General features: G+C 34.7%; 1 protein-coding gene across 1 annotated transcript in view; it reads left to right on the top strand.

Moving 5' to 3' along the window:
- MALRD1 (MAM and LDL receptor class A domain containing 1) overlaps nucleotides 1-19,386 on the top strand; it is a 491,205-nt gene that overhangs the window by 51,830 nt on the left and 419,989 nt on the right. The window contains exons 7-9 of the mRNA XM_075997515.1: nucleotides 3,117-3,283; nucleotides 9,074-9,166; nucleotides 11,471-11,678. Coding sequence (XP_075853630.1) covers nucleotides 3,117-3,283; nucleotides 9,074-9,166; nucleotides 11,471-11,678 — 468 coding nt within the window. The remainder of the gene's footprint in view (nucleotides 1-3,116; nucleotides 3,284-9,073; nucleotides 9,167-11,470; nucleotides 11,679-19,386) is intronic.

The raw sequence follows: 19,386 nt of genomic DNA, 5'->3' as shown, positions 1-19,386 counted from the left end.
CAGGTCCCGGCCACCCTGTGCATTCTATAAGCTGAGGCTTTGAGGGGAAAATAATACATCCCCTGAAAATAAGCCATAGGGTGTCTTCTTGAGGGAAAATAAATATAAGACCCTGTCTTATTTTTGGGGAAACACGGCATTTCCTAGCACATCTAACTTTATTAGAATTTTGCCAAATTTCATTTAATTTTTTGCCCAATCAATGTATTAATATAATTATAATTATTTTTTGACGTCTTTAGCAATATATTTACATATTTTACTGTGCAGGCTACTTTAAAAAATTAATGGATTTTATTTTTTAGAGTAGTTTTAAGTTCACAGAAAATTGAGTGGAAAGTAGAGTCTCCATATATCCCCTTGTCTTCCCCTCCTCTAGTTTCTGCTATTATTAGCATCTTGCATTAGTGTGGTGAAGTTACAATTAATTACAATTATTGAGCAAATATTGATACATTATGATTAACTAAAGTCCGTCATTTCCATTAGGGTTCACTCTCTGTGTTGTACATTCTTGGGTTTTATAGTATCATATAGAGCAGCTTGATTCCCCTAAACATCCTTGTGCTCTACCTATTCATATATGTCTCCATCCTCATAAACCCCAAGTAACCACTGGTCTTTTTCCTCTCTTCATAATTTTGCTTTTCCAGAAAGTCATATACTAAGAATCAAAGAGTGTGCAGCCTTTTCAGATTGGCTTTTTTCACTTAGTGATATGCATTTCAGCATGTCTTCCTTATTGTCTTTGGGTTTCCTTAGAGACTTCTCCTTAAATAAAGTCTGAGGCATGCAGCTCTTTCAGTAGTATTACCCTGTCCTTATACAGAAGCCTGCTGGTGTGGTGGTAAGTTGTGAGGGGAAGGGAAGCATTCTGCAGGCCAATGATTAGGTCTCAGTTGTTTAGTGAGCCTGTTTCCCTGTCCTGTGACTTTCAACAGTGCTTCTCAGTATCACTGCCTCCAGCCCAACCCTGCCATAGGTGAAACAGGAAGACGAGAGGGAGCTGAATCTAGATATTTTCCTCACTTCTCCCAATGTGGAAAGTTAGAACTGACTGGAGTTGGATATTTCCCTTCCCCCAGGTCTGTTTGACTCTGGTCAAAAATCCTTGTCATTTAGGTTGTGGTAAAATAGTTTCTCTTGAGTCCAGGCCTTGTTAGGAATAAAAGAATATTCCAGCTTTATTTAAAAATGTCTACTTTTCCTCCCTCCCAGTTACAAGCAGGAGATTTTTTCTGATCTTTGCTGTGAGAACCTAGTAGGGTTCCTGAAGGTAAAGCTCAGAAAAGAATGGGAATTCCACCTAATACTGGGTCCCCTAGAGTTTTTAACTCTCAAACTTGTCTACACTGAAGTTAGTCTAGGTTTTCGTACCTAAGTACTGGTTCCCACAGAGGTTTGCATTCTTGAGTTTCTGCCCCGGTAAGTTGTGATTCTCTGTGTCTGCTGTCTCACTCTCTGTGTCTGCTGCCCCTCCGGTTGTGTGGTAGTAGTTTACACTCCGACCTCAATTCTCTAATGCAGCAAGCCCCAAATTTTTGTTACCAGGGACCACTTTCATGGAAGACAATTTTTCCACACACCCGAGGGGCTTGAAGGGAATGTTTCAGGATGATTCAAACACATTACATTTATTGTGCACTTTATTTCTATTATTACATTGCATATATAATGAAATAATTATACAACTCACCATAGGTTGGGGACCCCTGCTGTAATGGATCTGAGAAGAGTTGTTAATTTCCACTTTGTTCAGATTATTTCTGGTTAAATGGACAAGAGTGATAACTTCTAATCTGTTTACATGCTGGTCCAGAAACCAACAATTTTGCAGGCTCTTTTTCAGAAAAATGAGATTTGTTCTCTTTCTTCACCCGCCCTCCCTTATTCCCTGCTCTTTCTTTTTGTTCCTACCCCACCTTGCTTAGCGGTTTTGTTGTACCATGACTTAGCTCCCCAAGACGTTATATGAGTAACAGTACTGGTGTAGGGTTTCATACTGCATGTTTATGCTTTGAGTTCTGCACATCTGGTCACTTAGCTATAGACCAAGGCATTGAATGTTGATGTATCCCCTATCTCATTTTATGAGTAGGTTTCCTAGCCCTAGTCTTTGGCTTCATTGAGAGAGTTTGAGTCTGTTTCTCTAACTTTCCTTTTTCACAGCATTTGAATTTGTCAAAATCCAGCCTGCTTCTGGTCCCAGAGTCCAAGAGTTCTATGGCTTCCATCCTATTCATTACTTGGCATTATCTGTTTTTCCGTCATCTTTTGAGATGTTTTATCTTGTGTTTGATCTCCCTCTCCTTTTTAAAATGTTTATTTTTATTTTACTATTTTTTTGTGTTTATGTCAGAGGCAAAATATGAAGTTACTGTGCTACTTTGACTAAAGCCTAACATTTCTAGTAAATAAGAGTTTCACTTCATTTACATTTGTACTTTTTAGAAGCTGCAGAAATATTTATTAACTTACAAAGAGATGAGCCATTTTAGACTTTATTTTTGAAAATGAAGGTCGGTTTTAAAATCATAGAAACCTCTTTATATCTCTGTATTGTCAATATTACTGGTTCAAGAACAATCTAAATTGATTTTAAGTATCAGATGGGAAGGAAATATTGATTGACAATATTTTTATGTACTAAAAATTCCATAGGTGATGTTTATTAGGCCTATGGATACCTAACACTTCCACATGGTTTGGTAAGAGAGAGAGTATTTTAAATTGTAGTCCTTAAACTATAAAGATTTTTCTGTAAAAATAGAAAAAATAATCAAAAGGAGAAATTTCTGGGAAGAATGAGAAAGAATTCTTTATTAAAGAAAGATTGCATTGTGACTTTTAAATGAAAATAATGATTTGGTGGCATGGGAATTTTTATATATAGATTTCCTTTATAAGAATATGGAATTTTAATATTGGGGGTATTATCCAACTTTGATTTCAGGAATTAGGAGAGGATTTCAATATATTTTAGAAATCACATATGAAAAACATCCTATCCTTTTAAATAAAACATTTGTGTTTTAAGCCTCATTTTGAAAATTTCAGAAAATACAATAATTTTGCTCAGAGATTAGCCAATTAGTTCTTATTCCTTTATCTTTTAGGTTACTTTGTATGGTTAGGTGCCAAGGATGCATTTACTCTTAACCACATAGACAGCAGGGCTTATCTAAATAGTTCTGTGTGTCACTGCCTGGGCAAGAGCTGCCATCTTCAATTCTATTTCTCCATGGAAAACAGTGTCCTAAGAGTAGGCTTGTACAATAATAAGGTAAGAAGAAATTTGAATTTATTTCAAATTCATTGAATGCATGAAATTTATATTCTTGGAAACTTGTTTTTCTATTTCTCAGTTGTGAGTAGGCTTTAGATATTTTTTAATCTGACTTTATTCAGTATACTGTAAAAACGAATTATTAAGAAGCGAATTTAGTAGAATACTATCATGTATAAAGTTAATATAATGATTTGCATGACACTATTTTATAAAATTGTTAAAATTCATGAATGTATATTAAAGAAACTATAAATCTAATATAAATGAAATATCTTGGATTCTCTACTGTTGAGCTCTGTATTGAAACTCTGATGCGATCTGTTTTGAATTTATATAATAAAAATATGAATATGATGGAAGTAAATAAATTACTTGTTAAGGTATGAGTAGATGTAATTTTTAAGACTGGCAATTATTGATTAAATATAGACAAATGAGTCACTTGAATTTAAAAAAAAATGTTTAAATGTGGAGTGGAGTGGACAGGTGGAGTGAACGTTTCATGACCTTCCATCATTCCACGTCTTCTTCCTTCTAGCTCTCCTTGCCCAGCACTCACAGAGAGTTCTCAGCCATAAACTTTAATGAGTCCTCTCATTAGATGGTGTAAGTCAAAACAAACTGGCAAACTGACTGTACAGACTAAGAAAAACAAAACTGTTTTCCTGCTCTCACACAATCAACACTCTCAATAACTCACTTCTGACACCAGACGTGTGGGTATTTTCCCCACACATCAATTCAGTTCAACAACTGGAGATGGTGCAGAAACCATAGGTTGAGCGCTCAGGCCCACAAGGCTGCCCCCCGCTTCAGATGGCGATTGCAAGCCTCAGGTTGTGAGTTGTGCTTCCGATCTACCAGTTATGAATTGGTATTCCCATGACCGCCTCCCCGCAGGGTTGATAATTTGCTAGGATGGCTCACAGAACTCAGGAAAACACTTTACTCATGTCTAGTCATTTATCATTAAGGAAGCAGATGAACAACCAGTTGGAAGAGAGGCATGGGGCAGGATGTGTGGGAAGGGAAGGAGCTTCCATGCCCTCTCTGGAGGCACCACCCTCCAGGAACTTCCATGTGTTCAGCAATTCAGAAGCTCTCTGAACTCTGTAGTTCAGGGATTTTTATAGAGGATTCATCACCTAGACATCATTGATTATTAGTTCAATCTCTAACCCCTCTCTTCTTTCCAGAAGATGGGGGGAGAGGGTTGAAAGTTCAAGCTTCTAATCACAGCTTGGTCTTTCTGGTCACCAGTCCCTACTCAGGAGCCCACAAAGAGTCATCTCATTAGAACGAAAGGTGCTCCTATGACCCAGGAAATTCCTAGAGATTTGGATTCTCGTGTCAGGAACCAAGGTCAAAAAGCAGATATTAGAACAAAAGATTCTCCTAGCACCCCTATTGCTTAGGAAATTGAAAGAATTTTGGTAACTCGACCAGAAAAGGAGGACAAAGACACACGCACACACACACACACACACACACACACACACAATATTTATATTTCCACAAATCACAATATTGCATATGGCCTAATATATTCTCTTTTGTTACTTAGGTGATACATAATTTTCCTGGCATTCTGAAACTATGTTACACTTTTGTGATTTTTGTTTTCAATAGTATTTGACACCCCACTGCCCTACAATCTGTTTGATACATTTCATTACATTTGGTAAGATGTGAGGGATGGAGTTGAAGAGGAGAAAACGTCTCCCTAACCTTCCTGCAGCACTTCAAACTTTCCAGACGCATGGGAGAAATTTTGCAAAAAAAAAAAAAAAAAAAAAAACAGATAAAATTTAACTTTATCCAGATACGTTGTACGATTCATGCCTCAATAATATTTGTTATTGTCTCCTGTGCCATATAAACCAATCCTCTATGCAATCTGCAACATTATAATTTCCAAACAAAGGCGCAGTGAAAAAAATTCTAGAATAATTTTGTTGAGTTTAAATTGTAGTTAAAGATGCTTTTAAAAGATTAATATATGGTCCTATGATAATGCTTTTCACATGATAGGTAACTAATTATTGTTCTTAAATATTAAATGAGTTAATATCTTAAATTTAAGTAGAAATTTATATCATACATGTTCTAAACCTGAGGGTTATTTTCATCTGCTTTGAAAATCAGTGGTGATTTTAGAAGTTTGAATAAACGTGGAATGGAATTATGCATTACTGAAAATGAGCAATATCATTTCTCTGGTAGCTTTAGAACGTACAAGAAAGAGTTCAGATACCACATCATAACTCTATTCTTCAAGAATAGAGTTACCAAGATTCCATCTCCCATGTGATATGGAAAGAAGCAAAAGTTAATCATGGCAAACTGATTTCCTGTATAACCAGAACCAATTAGCTGTACATTTTAGAGAGTGTTGGCCGATGTTTGGTTCATTAGACAATATTCTGCAGTGTGTCCTGTCTTTTCTGAAACTCTATTTGTTATCCTCTCTGTGCATAACACATTGGCCACTGATGCAAAATTCCATCAGAGTACCTTTAAGTCATAAGTTGATGTTTTATCACAAACTTAAAAAGAACTCCAAACCTATCATTTAATAAATAGCTCATGATGAAAATGATCATTTATATCTTCCATGCATAGAATGCTGTTCTCTATTTTGAACACCTATAATTCTGTATGATGTGACCCAGCAATCCAAGAAGTGTCTAGTGAGAATGCTAAGGGGTTGTTTTCTGTATTTCCAGAGGACATTAGAACTTAAGAAGTTGAAAATACAGGTGAAGGCTAGGTGCTATGGCTCACACCTGTAATCCCAGCACTTTGGGAGATCTATGAGGGAGGATGTAGGAATTTGAGGCCAGCCTGGGCAACATAGTGAGACCCCATCTCTAAAAAAAAAAAAATTAAAAACTAGCTGGGCATGGTAGTATGCCTCTGTGGTCCCAGCTACTCAGGAGGCTGAGGCAGGAGGATCGCTTGAGCCCAGGAGGTGGAGGCTGCAGTGAGACCTATGATTACACCACTCCACTCCAGCCTGGGCAACAGAGTGATATCCCATTTTGAAAAAAAAAATAAAAGGGAAGAAAAAGAAAATACAGGTGAAGGCAAATTGTTGAATAAAAAGTTCACTCTTTTGAGTTGGCTTAAATGTGGTATAGCAGATTTACCATCTAACTATTCTGGGACTGGATTTCTGAAGTAATAATCATAGCAATGGCCAATTTTTTTTATTCTGAAGATAGTGTCCATAACAATGAGCCATGGATAGTGGGGTGCCCAGTTTGTGGGACCTTTTACATATTTTCTAAATTCCCACCACTGGCAAATGGGGCAAGACAGAAAATGCTTTAGGGAATATTTTTTTTTTCTTTTCAAATATATAATACTCTTTCCAAAGGAAGGTCTTTACCAAATTATTAATACATGGTCCTATCCCCAGATGCAATCAAAAGTAGTTAAAGAAACCCCAACAACCTTGAATTTGATATCTTTGATTACTCTACTGAAAAAGTAAAGAATAAGCTGACATTGCTAAGAAATGTGGAGATAAATATTTTTCTTGACAGGTAAATCAACATTATTGATTTTAGTCTGGAGAAGCAAAGATAATTTTAAAAATTTTATTAACTGATTTCAAGAATATAGAAAATTAGAACATCACTTAAAAACTTTGCAGGGCTGAGGATTTCTTTTGTACATTAATATCTGTTAAAAGTGTAATAATGAAGAAACAGTTTGAGAGTAAAAACAGAAATAAAATAAAACCTTTTAATTTAGTTGGGGTAAATTTTTTAAAAATCATTGCTTCTGCCATCAGACACCTTTAACTTAGTGCATGAAAAGCCATTTAAGTTTGGAAAGAGTTCTGCCCACTTTTCAAACAAACATAAATGCATTCGTCTTCAGGTAGATTAGAGAGGAATCACTTAGTCATTGTGAAAAATGAGCACAATAGCTCTAAGTTATTTTATAAAATGAAAGTGGGGGAAGTGATGAATGCAATTTGCCAAGTGATGTCACTAAAAGCATCTGTGGTGGGTATAAAGTGTCTCAATGCTAAATAACCAAAGTTGTTTAGGAAATAATTAGAAGAAAAATTAGTTGCATTTTCTTAACTTTTTATAACTCCAATCCATCCTGATGTGACATGGAAGCTATCAGCAGAAAATATGTCCCCCCGCCATGTGCTTCATTGTCTGATGGAAGTCTTAACTGTTGACCTGAATAAGTAATGAAGTACATTTTAATGGACTTAGAGTATCTTCTGAAATATGTAGGACCTGGAAATTTGAAGTAGGCATCACGGGGTACAGGACTAAGTTGAAAATAGATTCATTTTTAGAAAATCTCGGACATGAATGAAATAAATGAAGCTGAGTGAGAAGATACATGTTTACAAGAGTCTGAAAAATGATGAGTGTCACAAGTCATTAGGATAACAACTAGAGGTCAGCTTCCAGGGCTGTTTTCTGTCTCATACTAGAAGGTGGTCATAGAGCCAGTTTCACAGCTCAACCTGAGACATAATTATGTCATTCTCCACATTTTCACTACATTGATACATGGAAAGTCAATGCATCCTATAGGCAAATATCATGAACAATGTGGTCTATTTTTCTCTAGGAAATGTCAAATTATTAATAACTTGAATGTCTGATAAAATCTAAACAAAAATAGGATTATTTCAGAGCACGAGAGCATGGTCATAAATCATAAAGACCAATAATACCATAGGCACAGTTTTCAAGTACATTATAGACTTATTGTCTTACTTCAAAGCGTGTAGTGACAATTTTACATACATATTGCAACCTAAAAAATAATCATTATACAGGTGTATGACATAGCATTTTCCAGAAGATGTAAAAAGGCCTTTGATAGAATGGCCAGAAGAGTCAAACTGTAAGAATATAATCTCCAGAAAATAACTGGATTGTTTGAAACTTGGAATGAATTTTCCCATGGGACAACATTTAATATAAATTAAGACTATACTATTCAGCTCTAAGAAACAACGGTGATATAGCACATCTTATATTTTCCTGGTTAGAGCTGGAACCCATACTATTAAGTGAAGTATCCCAAGAATGGAAAAACAAACACCACATATACTCACCAGCAAACTGGTATTAACTGAGCAGCACCTAAATGGACACATAGGTACTATAGTGATTGGGTATTGGGCAGGAGGGAGGGGGCAGGGGGGTGGGTATATACATACATAATGAGTGAGATGTGCACCATCTGGGGGATGGTCATGCTGGAAGCTCAGACTTGTGGGGGAAGGGACGGAAGGGCATTTTTTGAAACCTTAACATTTGTATCCCCATAATATGCCGGAAAAAAAAGACTATACAGAAAATGAATCTGATAACATTTTAAAAAATTTTTATATTAAATGTTTCTCTATTATTTCTTTATTATCTAATATCATGGCAATATTACAAAATGCAATAATGTTATTGGGATCAGCATTTAAATTGCTGGTTTATCAATTGTTATTTAGAATTTTATTTGTGAAGAATAGTATTTTAATTCTTTTAAGTTTCCATTCACAGTTTTGTTTTGTTCTCATACTCTTTATCCATGAATAAAAAGCAGCTTTACTAAATAGACATGCTTTATTTCCCTGTTTTTTAAAAACAATTATTTCAGCTTTTCATTTTTAGTAACAATATTTAAATTTCTCAGTACTTGATATCATGCAGATAGGGTAATCCCTACTACTGATTTAATTAAGGGAGTATGTTTATAAATGTGAGAGTAGAAATTGGGAAATGATTAATGTCTTTCTCTTCAAAGGAAGAAGGAGTATTTTGGACATACAACACATCAACTGACAGCAAGTGGGTGAAAGCAGATGTGTTAATACCAGAAGGTCTGAAGACATTTAAGGTATAAAAAGGGAAAAAAATATTTTTAAACATAAATTTAACTTTTATCTTTGCAATAGTGAATTTATCATCACTGCTAAATTTACATTAGCATTTAAATTAGGGATGTAGTCTTGTGTAATTGGGGAGAATGATTACCTACTTACTTCTTTTTACTGTACATGGCCCTTCTCAGGCCAAATTTCTCAAGGGTAGAGGGACCAGAATGTGTCTACTCTTGTTTAAAGGTTTTTTATTCTTCGTGGGTTTCCTTCCTAGCACCCCCCAGCACCATGCATGGCACCCAGGGAAGCAAACTGCATTATGAACCAGATAAATAGTAAACTAGTATTGAAATTCAATGGCGTATGTTTTGAATGCAGTGATTCATTTATTTATGTCATGTGGATGATTCTATATACATCTGAAACATACACAGGCTCAGTGGGAATGCTGTCTCTTAAAAAAATTAACATATATTTTGTGTTGTATATAGAGTATGTAGGTGTATTTATGCTGAGTCTGAGTATAAAATGATAGGATTGATTGTATGTGTGGCTTATGAAACCAATTTCATTCCTTTATGGAAATACCACATTCATACTTTGTTCCAGGTATTAAAATGAAGAACCCAAAGGATAGTGGAGGTAAAACCATGCAGACTTTCAGAATTACATGTCATGTGAGGTTGGGATTTTCAAACCATAGCATTTTTGCAGCAGTCTTAACAAAGTTGAAGTTTATGGCACAGCCTATTGAGTTAACATTTTGGCGCTGTCGTAATTTTTATAAGTTGATGTCTATATTTATAACTTCTGAACGAAATACTCGACAAGTTTCTTTTGTTTTTCATAAACTGAAGATTAAAGTTTGTTTTGTTTCATAACTAAAAGATAAACAAAGTAAAATGCAAAGAAAATAAATTTAGGAATTATTCTAGTTTTCAAAGTACACTTGAAATATAACTAGCTTTTCAATAATGGTAGGCTTCTGAAATTTTAGTTTAAACTGGTCAATTTTTAGAACCCCAACTGATACCATTTTTGCATACCTGACCTCTTACTGCTTTGAAAATATGCAGGTGTATGTCCAGTAATTTTCGTGTATTCATATACAATGAATATGTGATATTCATTGCAGAGAAAGTATATAACAGCATACAAAGTTTTATTATTATTATATAAGATTTAAATTTAATACTATTTCCTAAACTGAATTGTTAGATATATTTTCAAACTGAAATTTCATCTTACATATTTCTTAACTGACAAATGTATGTCCCTCATGTCTTTGAAAAGAAGAAAATCTGTTTAAAAACTTTAAGGTGGACAAAACTGAAAGAAGTCAATCTTTATTCCTGGTATCTTACCGAAACTTCAACAACATCCAGTTCAGTGCTATTCAGTGGAACTTTCTGCAGTAATGGAAATTTCCTATATCTGCTGTGCAATACACTATCTACTAGTCACATGGGGCTATTGAGCAATTTGGCTAGTATTACTGATAAACTAAATTTTAATTTTATTTTAATTAATTTAAATTGAAGTAGTCCTAGGTATCCAGTGGCTACCATACTGGACAGCAGAGAATTAGTTATTTGTTGGTATAGTCTGCTGTTTATATTTCTGTACTCTTGGTGTTATCTAACCATTGCTCATGGTAGGACCTCAAGGAAGACTAACACTTTGACATTATCTTACACTTGACTAGCAATGTATGGTTGTTTCACTTGCTAGAATTGTGTACCTCCAGAAAAACTAGCAATTTCTTTGGAGAAAATAAGATTTATTTCCTTTAATTGTCACTTGTTATTAAATAAATTATTCTTTTAAGCAAATTTTTTATATTTATTTCTTTAAAGTTCTAGTCTTACACTGTATACCTTCCTGTTTGCCTGATTTTTTTTCATGTATCTGAATATTAATTTCAGTAGTTAAAAAACAAATGAGATGTGGTTATAGCTCTTGTTGTATAAATAGTAACAATACTTATGGTTTTCCTTGAAAATGAAAGAAAACAGAGCTGTAAAGATCATGAGCAAGTAAGGCGTCTGCAGTCAGGGACATTGTCGATGGTTAAGTGGGACACTGTATTTTGTGTGATCTTGAGTGGTTTCTCAAAGATCGTAGTGGAGCAAATGTGTCCATCAGTCTTACAAGCATGGATCAGGCTTATCAAATAGGAACTTTTTTACATGTTGCATTTGGTTGCTCTTTAAACAGATGTTTTTTCTTCAATAAATATTTGATCTCTATTATCCTTCTTTTGCTTTTTTTGTCTTTTAAAAGAGATTATAAGCTTGATCATTTTTTTTTTTTTCCTGAAGGTTGTTTTTGAAGGGACTATTTTGAGCCAGAAAAGTTTCATTGGGCTGGATCAGCTCTGGGTCTATGCCTGTGGACAGGCCCCACCCAGAAAGCTTTGCTCTGTAGATGAATTCCCTTGTGCCAGTGGCCAGTGCATTGCCCAAGAATCTGTCTGTGACTCTCGACAAGACTGCTCCGATGAGAGTGACGAGGACCCAGCAACTTGCTGTAAGTGAACTAATGGTTCATTCATTTCCATGCTGTAATTTGAGATTGTCAGTAGGATTTAAAATAGCCTTTGTCGAGCTAGGTAAAAGTAATATGTGTGAAATAAGATGAATGTGCATTCTTGCTCTGAAACTATTAGCACTATTTCTTCAAGGGTCGCTATGATAATTTAGCGTTTTGGTGCTGGTTGCTAAGACTGCAAAATCTGTTTGTTTAACAAATGAATAGTTGTGATTACTGTTGTGTGTGCATGTGAATATGTGCGCTTTGGGTAGAGAAGAAAATGGGGTGAAGAGGGAACCTCTTTGTACTTTCCCATTGGAGGTACATGGTATGAGTTGCTAACTTTTATTGAATGTGTGCTTTTCCCCCCTCTAACCAATTATCCAATTATCTTGGACCCTGTGGGGAGAGGGAAAAAGAGGAGGTGGGCTTCCATTGCTTCTAGAAATTGCTTCAGCCATGACTGGTGTTCAGCAGGGCAAAAAATAAAAATAAAAAAGGCCCAACTCCTTCCTTTCAGGCCTGTCTGAAGAATCTTTGATAGAAGTGATGACAAGAGATCCCATTACTATTCAAGCCCAGTCATATTTCAAAGAAAATATAATTTAATTTACAGCCCACATGATGGTTCTCATGTGAGGTAACTTAGCAACTAAGATTATCATGTCTCTTTAGAAACCGTGAATTTTAACTAAATGAATGCCATTTTTATATCACAAACAAGTGGCTTTTAAGAACACATTAAAATTTTGACATTTATTTTATGATAGTGTTTTATTTTAGTGAGATATTATGTTGAGCAGAGGGAAAATATTGTAAGATACATGCTACCTTATTAATGAAAATCCTCTGTACAATACGCTTCTTTTGATGGGTAAGGATTTTATTAAGAGCAATGGAGAGAAAGAAACATGGGGCAGAGGAAGTGAGAATGCAAGGGAGAAACCCCCTTCTGGCCTGTTTGTGAACAGCAATTCCATTAATTTCTCAAACACCTATCTTTAAATGAAATAATCTACCAACCAATATGATCTCAATAGAGTTTTTGGGTGGCTCTTTCAAAAAGAACAATGTGAGGACAATTTATTTGCTCTAATATTAGTATGTCAGATTCCTTTCTGTACTTTATTTAATTTTTTTTCAGACAATTTGGTTCTTTTCTATTGGGGAAATTCATCTTTCTAACAGTTTCTATTATTCTTAATTTCAGTAATGGAAAGGAAGTATATTTCCTTTCTTTCCCATTGTAGTTTTGGAAGTTTAGCTTTTTTCCTCCCTTTTTTTCCTTGTAGTAAGGCAGTCTGTATGCCCCCCTTCTTTTAACCCATTTTCTTAATTGAATGCCACCCAGAGTATTAATAGATATTTTAGCATTTGATTTTGGACATATTTTCCCATTTCTCTTCCTTTATTGAAGTTGCATGGATTATTAATCTGGTATTTTCCCAATTCAATAGGACTGAATACCATTCTGCTATTTTCTTTAGGTGAATATAGAAACAGGTAACTGTTTTTATGAACAAAAATTGTATTCTTCACTAGTCTTCAAAGTTTCCCAAATAATGTAACTGCATTTGTCTAAAGAAAACCTGTCCTGTTTGCTTGATTGGGATCAACTTAATATAGTGGATATGACATAAGAATGTAGCCATATTACATATGGTACATATACGTATTTATATATTACTATTTTGATGTCAAATGAGTATTTCATGTAAATATTTTATAATTAGTTTTGCTGTGAAGAAATCATTTACATAGATTTGAATTATTAGAATGGATATAAATTTATCCTATTTTCTACACCAAACTATTTAGTGTATTTGTACATATAGACACATGTATATGTATATTATAAAATGAGAGGCTTTCCTTTGAAATTTAAAATCACTTTGCAATATTTTTCACATACTTTTACATTTGCATTTCACAAATTTAAATTTGTAATACAGAGGTTTTTTTTTTTATAAATAAAGATTCCAAGTTCACAAACCCTTCCCCTGCCCCCCACCCAGTGCCACTATAACTTCTTTTCATCCCACTTTAGAATAAATGTCTAGGAGGGTAAACTTGTACAGGCAGGTTGAATAGCACCAGGAATGCTTGACATATTCTGGAGAATGAGTGATAGGAACTTGTGAAGATTGTCAGCTGGTATTCTTCAGTCAAGGCTTTCCCCAAAAGGCAGGCTCACGCAGGTGTTCTTTCATTATCAAGTATCATTATCAAGTTGCCCTCACTCTTAGGTACTATTTTAATATATGTAGTTACTGAGCTTCCAGCCCAGTGGCTTCTCAAAAGCAGTTACCCTTCAAGGGCCAGTGGGTTTTGCTAGCGTTTTGCAGCTATAGCAAACTCCGTGGACTGGAGCATCAACATCACCTGGGAACTTGTTCAAAATGCAGGACCTCAGGCCTTAGCCCAGCTTCCTAGAACCAAAAACCACATTTTAATAATGTCCCAGGTGACTCATCTGCATGTTAAACTTTGAGAACCTCTGTGCCAAAGAGGCTTCAGAAATGAAGATAGCTGAGGGAGGAAACAGATGGTGTATAAAAATATTGACAAAAAACTAAAGGCAGACTAGTCATAGACCTCTCAGGATAGAAGGAAAAACTCTCATTACTTTACCAGAACCTAAGAGTATCACGAAGATATCAATCAATAGAATTTTGACATTTACTAACATGATCCTGTGTAAAATAGGGACAGTTAAGATTAAAATATATCCACATTCCCAGGTTCATTGCAACATCATTCACAGTAGCCAAAATATGGAAATAACCTAAGTCTCTTGGCAAAGGATTAATGGATAAAAATCCAAAAAGTGGTGTGTATATATTCACACACAAACACAATGGAATGCTATTCAACAATAAAAAAGAGGAAAATCCTGCCATTTGTGACAAGAAGGGCAAACCTGAAGGGCATTATGCTAAGTGAAATAAGCCAGGCAGAGAACCTAAAAAGCTGAACTCATAGAAAGAGAGAGTAGTAGGGTGGTGGTTACCAGAAGCTGGGGCAAGTGGGAAATGGGGAGATGTTGGTCCAAGGGTAGAAATGTTCAGTTATCAGATGAAAAAGTTCTGAGGATCTAATGTGCAGCAAAATGACTATAGTTACTAACACTTTATACTTGAAGTTAGCTAAGAGAGTAGATCTTAACTGTTCTCACTACACACACACACACACACACACACACACACACACACACACACGGTAACTATCTGAGTATATAAGTTAATTGGCTTTACTGTGGTTGTCATTTCACCATGTATATCATTTCACCATGTACATTGTGCACTTTAAATAGATACAATTTTATTTGTCAATTATATATCAACAAAGTTGGAAAAAGTAATAAAATATATATGCAATATATTTTAAAATATTTTTATCAAAATAATTCAAATATAATATGTGCCAAACATATCCAAAGGTATACGTTGGGTAGCTGAACAATTTACATGTATAGTATATCTAATTTTCAGACACATGCTATAACAGGAATGAACCTTGAATACGTTATGCTAAGTTAAAATAAACCAGACACAAAAGGACAAATATTTGTATGATTACACTTATATGAGGTCCCTAGAGCAGTCAAATTCATAGAAGAACTTAGAATGGTGGTTACCAGGATAAGAGGAAGTAGAAGTTAGTGTTTCATGAGCGTGGAGTTTCAGTTTGGGAAGAAGAAAAAGTTCTGGAGATGGCTGGTGGTGGAAATTTACTTAATGCCACAGAACTTTACACTTAAAAATTGTTAAAATGTTAAATTTTCTATCATGTATGTTTTACCACAGTAAAATACACACATATTTATATATTTTAATAAAATTTTCATTAATTACATACAAAAATATGTACGTATTTTTTTCCCATTGTGTTCCAAAAAGGTCAAAGGATAGACACATCTGTGTTTGCATCAAAATAGTTTGGGAAATTCCATGGATAAAAGGGTTTTCAAATTGTAGGACTTTTTAGAACACTTAAAATGCTAATATGAGTTGTGAATCTTCAAAGGGGAAGTCAGTGTAACAGTCAAGTGAAAGAAGTGAAACCAAGGGTCCTGTGCGATACATTTAATTTTTACTGTGATACGGTCTCTAGTGGTCTTTCATATCTAAAAAATTATTGAATTCTAAAACACTTTCTGAGGGGAAAGGGAAATACTGATATATGTGCTTAGTGTAGCAATGATCCTTGTGGGTTCTCAACATATATTAACAGAATTTTTATAATATAATCTTATTAAAATATAATATTTGCTCATCATATAAAATATTCCCCATTCACTTCTCATACATAACTTTTTCCTTATATCATAGAAATCTGATTCACTTCTGGAGGATTCATAAAATATTTTACTTTTCATGATACAGGATTTTCCTTAGCTGTCACAATGAAATTCTTTTTCTACTCCCCATATTCTGCAGTAGTTAGATATGCAAGAGAAAGCTTTGTCATCATCTGAAAATATTACTCGAATGGATGAACTCTGAGTGGAATTTATCTAAAATTGTGAACAGTGTCATATCTTATACTTTGCTTAGAGATGGTGAAATGTATTCTATAATCACAGAAAGTTAAAATAAAAGCAACCAAACAATCAAAATCACTGTTTATAATGAATATACTTTATAACATAAATAGATGATTTTTTTAGATTTTAAAAATATTTAGCGTCTAACACATCTAGTATGATAAGGTACGATAGTTGCCAGAATATATTTGACTCTTGGCTTTCTTCAGATATTTACAACTTCACATTACACTTTTTAAATTATGTAGGGGAGATATTAATGGAAGAACCTCAGCTTAGGCAACTAGAATGTGACTTATTTATAGGGCAGTTAAGCTCCAGAATATTTAGCTTTAAAAAAAAAATCCTTTTATGTGTATAGGAACAAATGTCATTGGTGAAAACAGCTGAGCAATTCAACAAGATTTTTACAGAGCTGATTGTACCACATTGCTCTCACATATCTTTATGGTGATAGATTTCAAACACTAACTTTCATTTTTCAAAGAACAGTGGTGTTTAGTGTTCTGTGCAAAACACAATGATTGACATTTTAATTGATAAAATATCTAGCTAATGAAAGAAATAGTTTGAACTGCTGTGATAAATCCAAATTTTGACATTTATATTAATGTAATCTAAAGTTGTTTTTATCTTGAAATATTCTTTATTTACATCTTTGCTGTTGAGTGATGCAGGCTAACTTGTGAAGAGTCTAAGGGTGATGGACTGGTCATGTGGTACTCCCCATTTTCATACTCATTGGTCTAATAGCCATTTCACACCACTGCCTTGTTGGGGAATTAGAATGGTGCCTTCAGTGGCCACCTGCAGTGAGGAAGATTGTTGTTTGTGTGGACTTGCTTCATTTGTGTAGTAATGTATAATTTACTGCCCCAACACTGCAATGTTGAATTTATTACCCAAACAGGGACAGTGAGAGGGAAAAGAAGAGGTATTAATTATTATGCTAGGACAACAGGCATACTCTGGGGCAGTCCTGAGCCAGGCCAGATGAGTGGTCATTCCACCCATGGAAAGTTTTCTATTCCAGGGAAGTATCTCTGTAGGAATTGGGGTACCCTTCCCAGTAAGTGTGTGGATTCCTTGGCCAACTCCGCAGCCAAGAATTTGGAACTTTTAAGCACATTTTCGAGATCATGTATGTACTCTGAGTCTTGACTATTTCTACAATCCACCAACTGACTTAGAAAAGCTGGGAAATGGCCTAGAAGGTGGAGGAGCTCTCAGGGCACCAAGGTACTAGACTAGAGCATCATCTGAATGCCCAAGGAGATAGTTATGTCTAAGTTACAGGTGTTTAAGACTGTGTCAAAAAACAGAAGAGACTCTCCTTTGGGGAGTAACTTTTTATCAATAGCCATATCCTATAAACTGTGTAGCAAGAGCTGAGAAGAGAAAAACATATTCAGAGCAGAAATAGAAGGGAAAAAAAATATCCAAGAGCAATAGATTTCCAGTTAAGTATATGAGTGAACTGCACTTCCTTGTGATTTTGGTGCCCGTTAGGTACTGTGCAACATCTTTTTATTATTATACTGTGGTAGATTTACTTGTTTTTGTTTTGGGGTAAATCCATTTAGAAGAGGAAATAATATTTGCTTGTAACAGAAGAAATGGTATACTAAAATCTGACAGGTCTCCCAGTTGGTGCTGGGGAACCTACAAATCTGAAAATGGGCCATTCTGCATCCAGTGAATACTGGATTTTCAAACTGTGGTTGGTTGAATCCTTGGATGCAGATAGCTGACTATCTATACATTTTATTATAAAAAGCATGACTTTGAGATCTAAAACATTCAATTTACCCATAGGGGAAAGTTTAAGTGTCCTTATCATTTGTACATTGCACTTAAATGTTTTAGGAGTTGACGTGTTAATGATGAAATATCTGGACATGAAACCAGGCATCCCTGTTTACAGAGATTTGAAGATTCTTTCATTAATAAGATATAGTGAGCTTATTCAATATGTCAATCAAATTGGTTGTGCCATTTAAATTTAAAATGGAGAGTAATGATTAGAAATAAGCACATAGTGATGGGTTCTTTTTAATTATGAGATAAAGTTCCTACTTTAGAGAGGCTTCATAGTACAAGATTTGGTGTTAGACAGTCCTAGGTTCAAAGTCTACATGGTGCATTTACTAAAATTTACCACAAGCAAATTGCTTAGTATTCTAAGTTTCATTTTTTTTTTTTTTGGAGACTATTATACTTACCATGTAGGGTATTTGTGAGAACTAAGATTAATATATGTAAAATACCTGGCACATACTTAGAACTCAGTGGCAACATGTGTATTGTTACTAAAGATGAGAGCATTAGGATCTTACGGAGCTTGATCAACACCTCAGTGGACATATAGGAATAACATTTATTGGGTGTCGGGCAAATGGGAGGGGGGAGGAGGGGATGGTTATATACAAACACAATGAGTGAGATGTGCAACGTTTGGGGGATGGTCATGCTTGAGGCTCTGACTCGAGGGGGGAGGGGAGCATGGGCAATATATGTAACCTTAACACTTATACCCCCATAATACACTAAAATAAAAAAAAAAGACTTTCGATGTTTTCGGACAAAAAAATTACTGCCTTTCCCTCCTTCACTGTTATAAAAATGCTTCGGCATAAAAGAGGAATATTTGGAAATAGGTTTTTAAATTAATTGTGCTCATTTATCCTCAAAAGTACTATCTAAGATTGTCTGATACTATAATTCTTATTTTACAAAAAGGGAATTTAAGCACCTAAAAACTAATTTCTCAAAAGCACAAATCAAGTTGTTAGAACTGAATTTCTACTTTATTGTCCTCTGAAACCTGTTATTTCTTTTTACTCATGATTTGGTGTCAAAGCTAGCAGAGATGCTTGTGAAGCATACCCCAAACCCTGACTTTCTCTAGAACTGATTCTTCTATGATAAGTGTAGGAACTTAAGTATTTGCCAACTTTCTAATGAGGTATTAAGAGAAGAAAAGATCAGTTCAGAAAATCTAATTTATTAATACCTGAAATTTAAAAATGGCTAGGCATTTTCTTGGGAGAACTGTTAAAATAGAATAAATGAAATGAATACTGAGACACTGACCTCAAGTTCTTCAGGTGTCCAGAATTAATTTAAATTTCCTCCTTTCAAGTGGATTTTTTTTTAAAC

Source organism: Microcebus murinus, chromosome 25 (genome assembly GCF_040939455.1).
Source record: "Microcebus murinus isolate Inina chromosome 25, M.murinus_Inina_mat1.0, whole genome shotgun sequence".
NCBI classification, from domain to species: Eukaryota; Metazoa; Chordata; class Mammalia; order Primates; family Cheirogaleidae; genus Microcebus; species Microcebus murinus.
The sequence above is the reverse complement of the archived record's forward strand: the minus strand, read 5'-3'. Positions and strand labels throughout refer to the sequence as shown.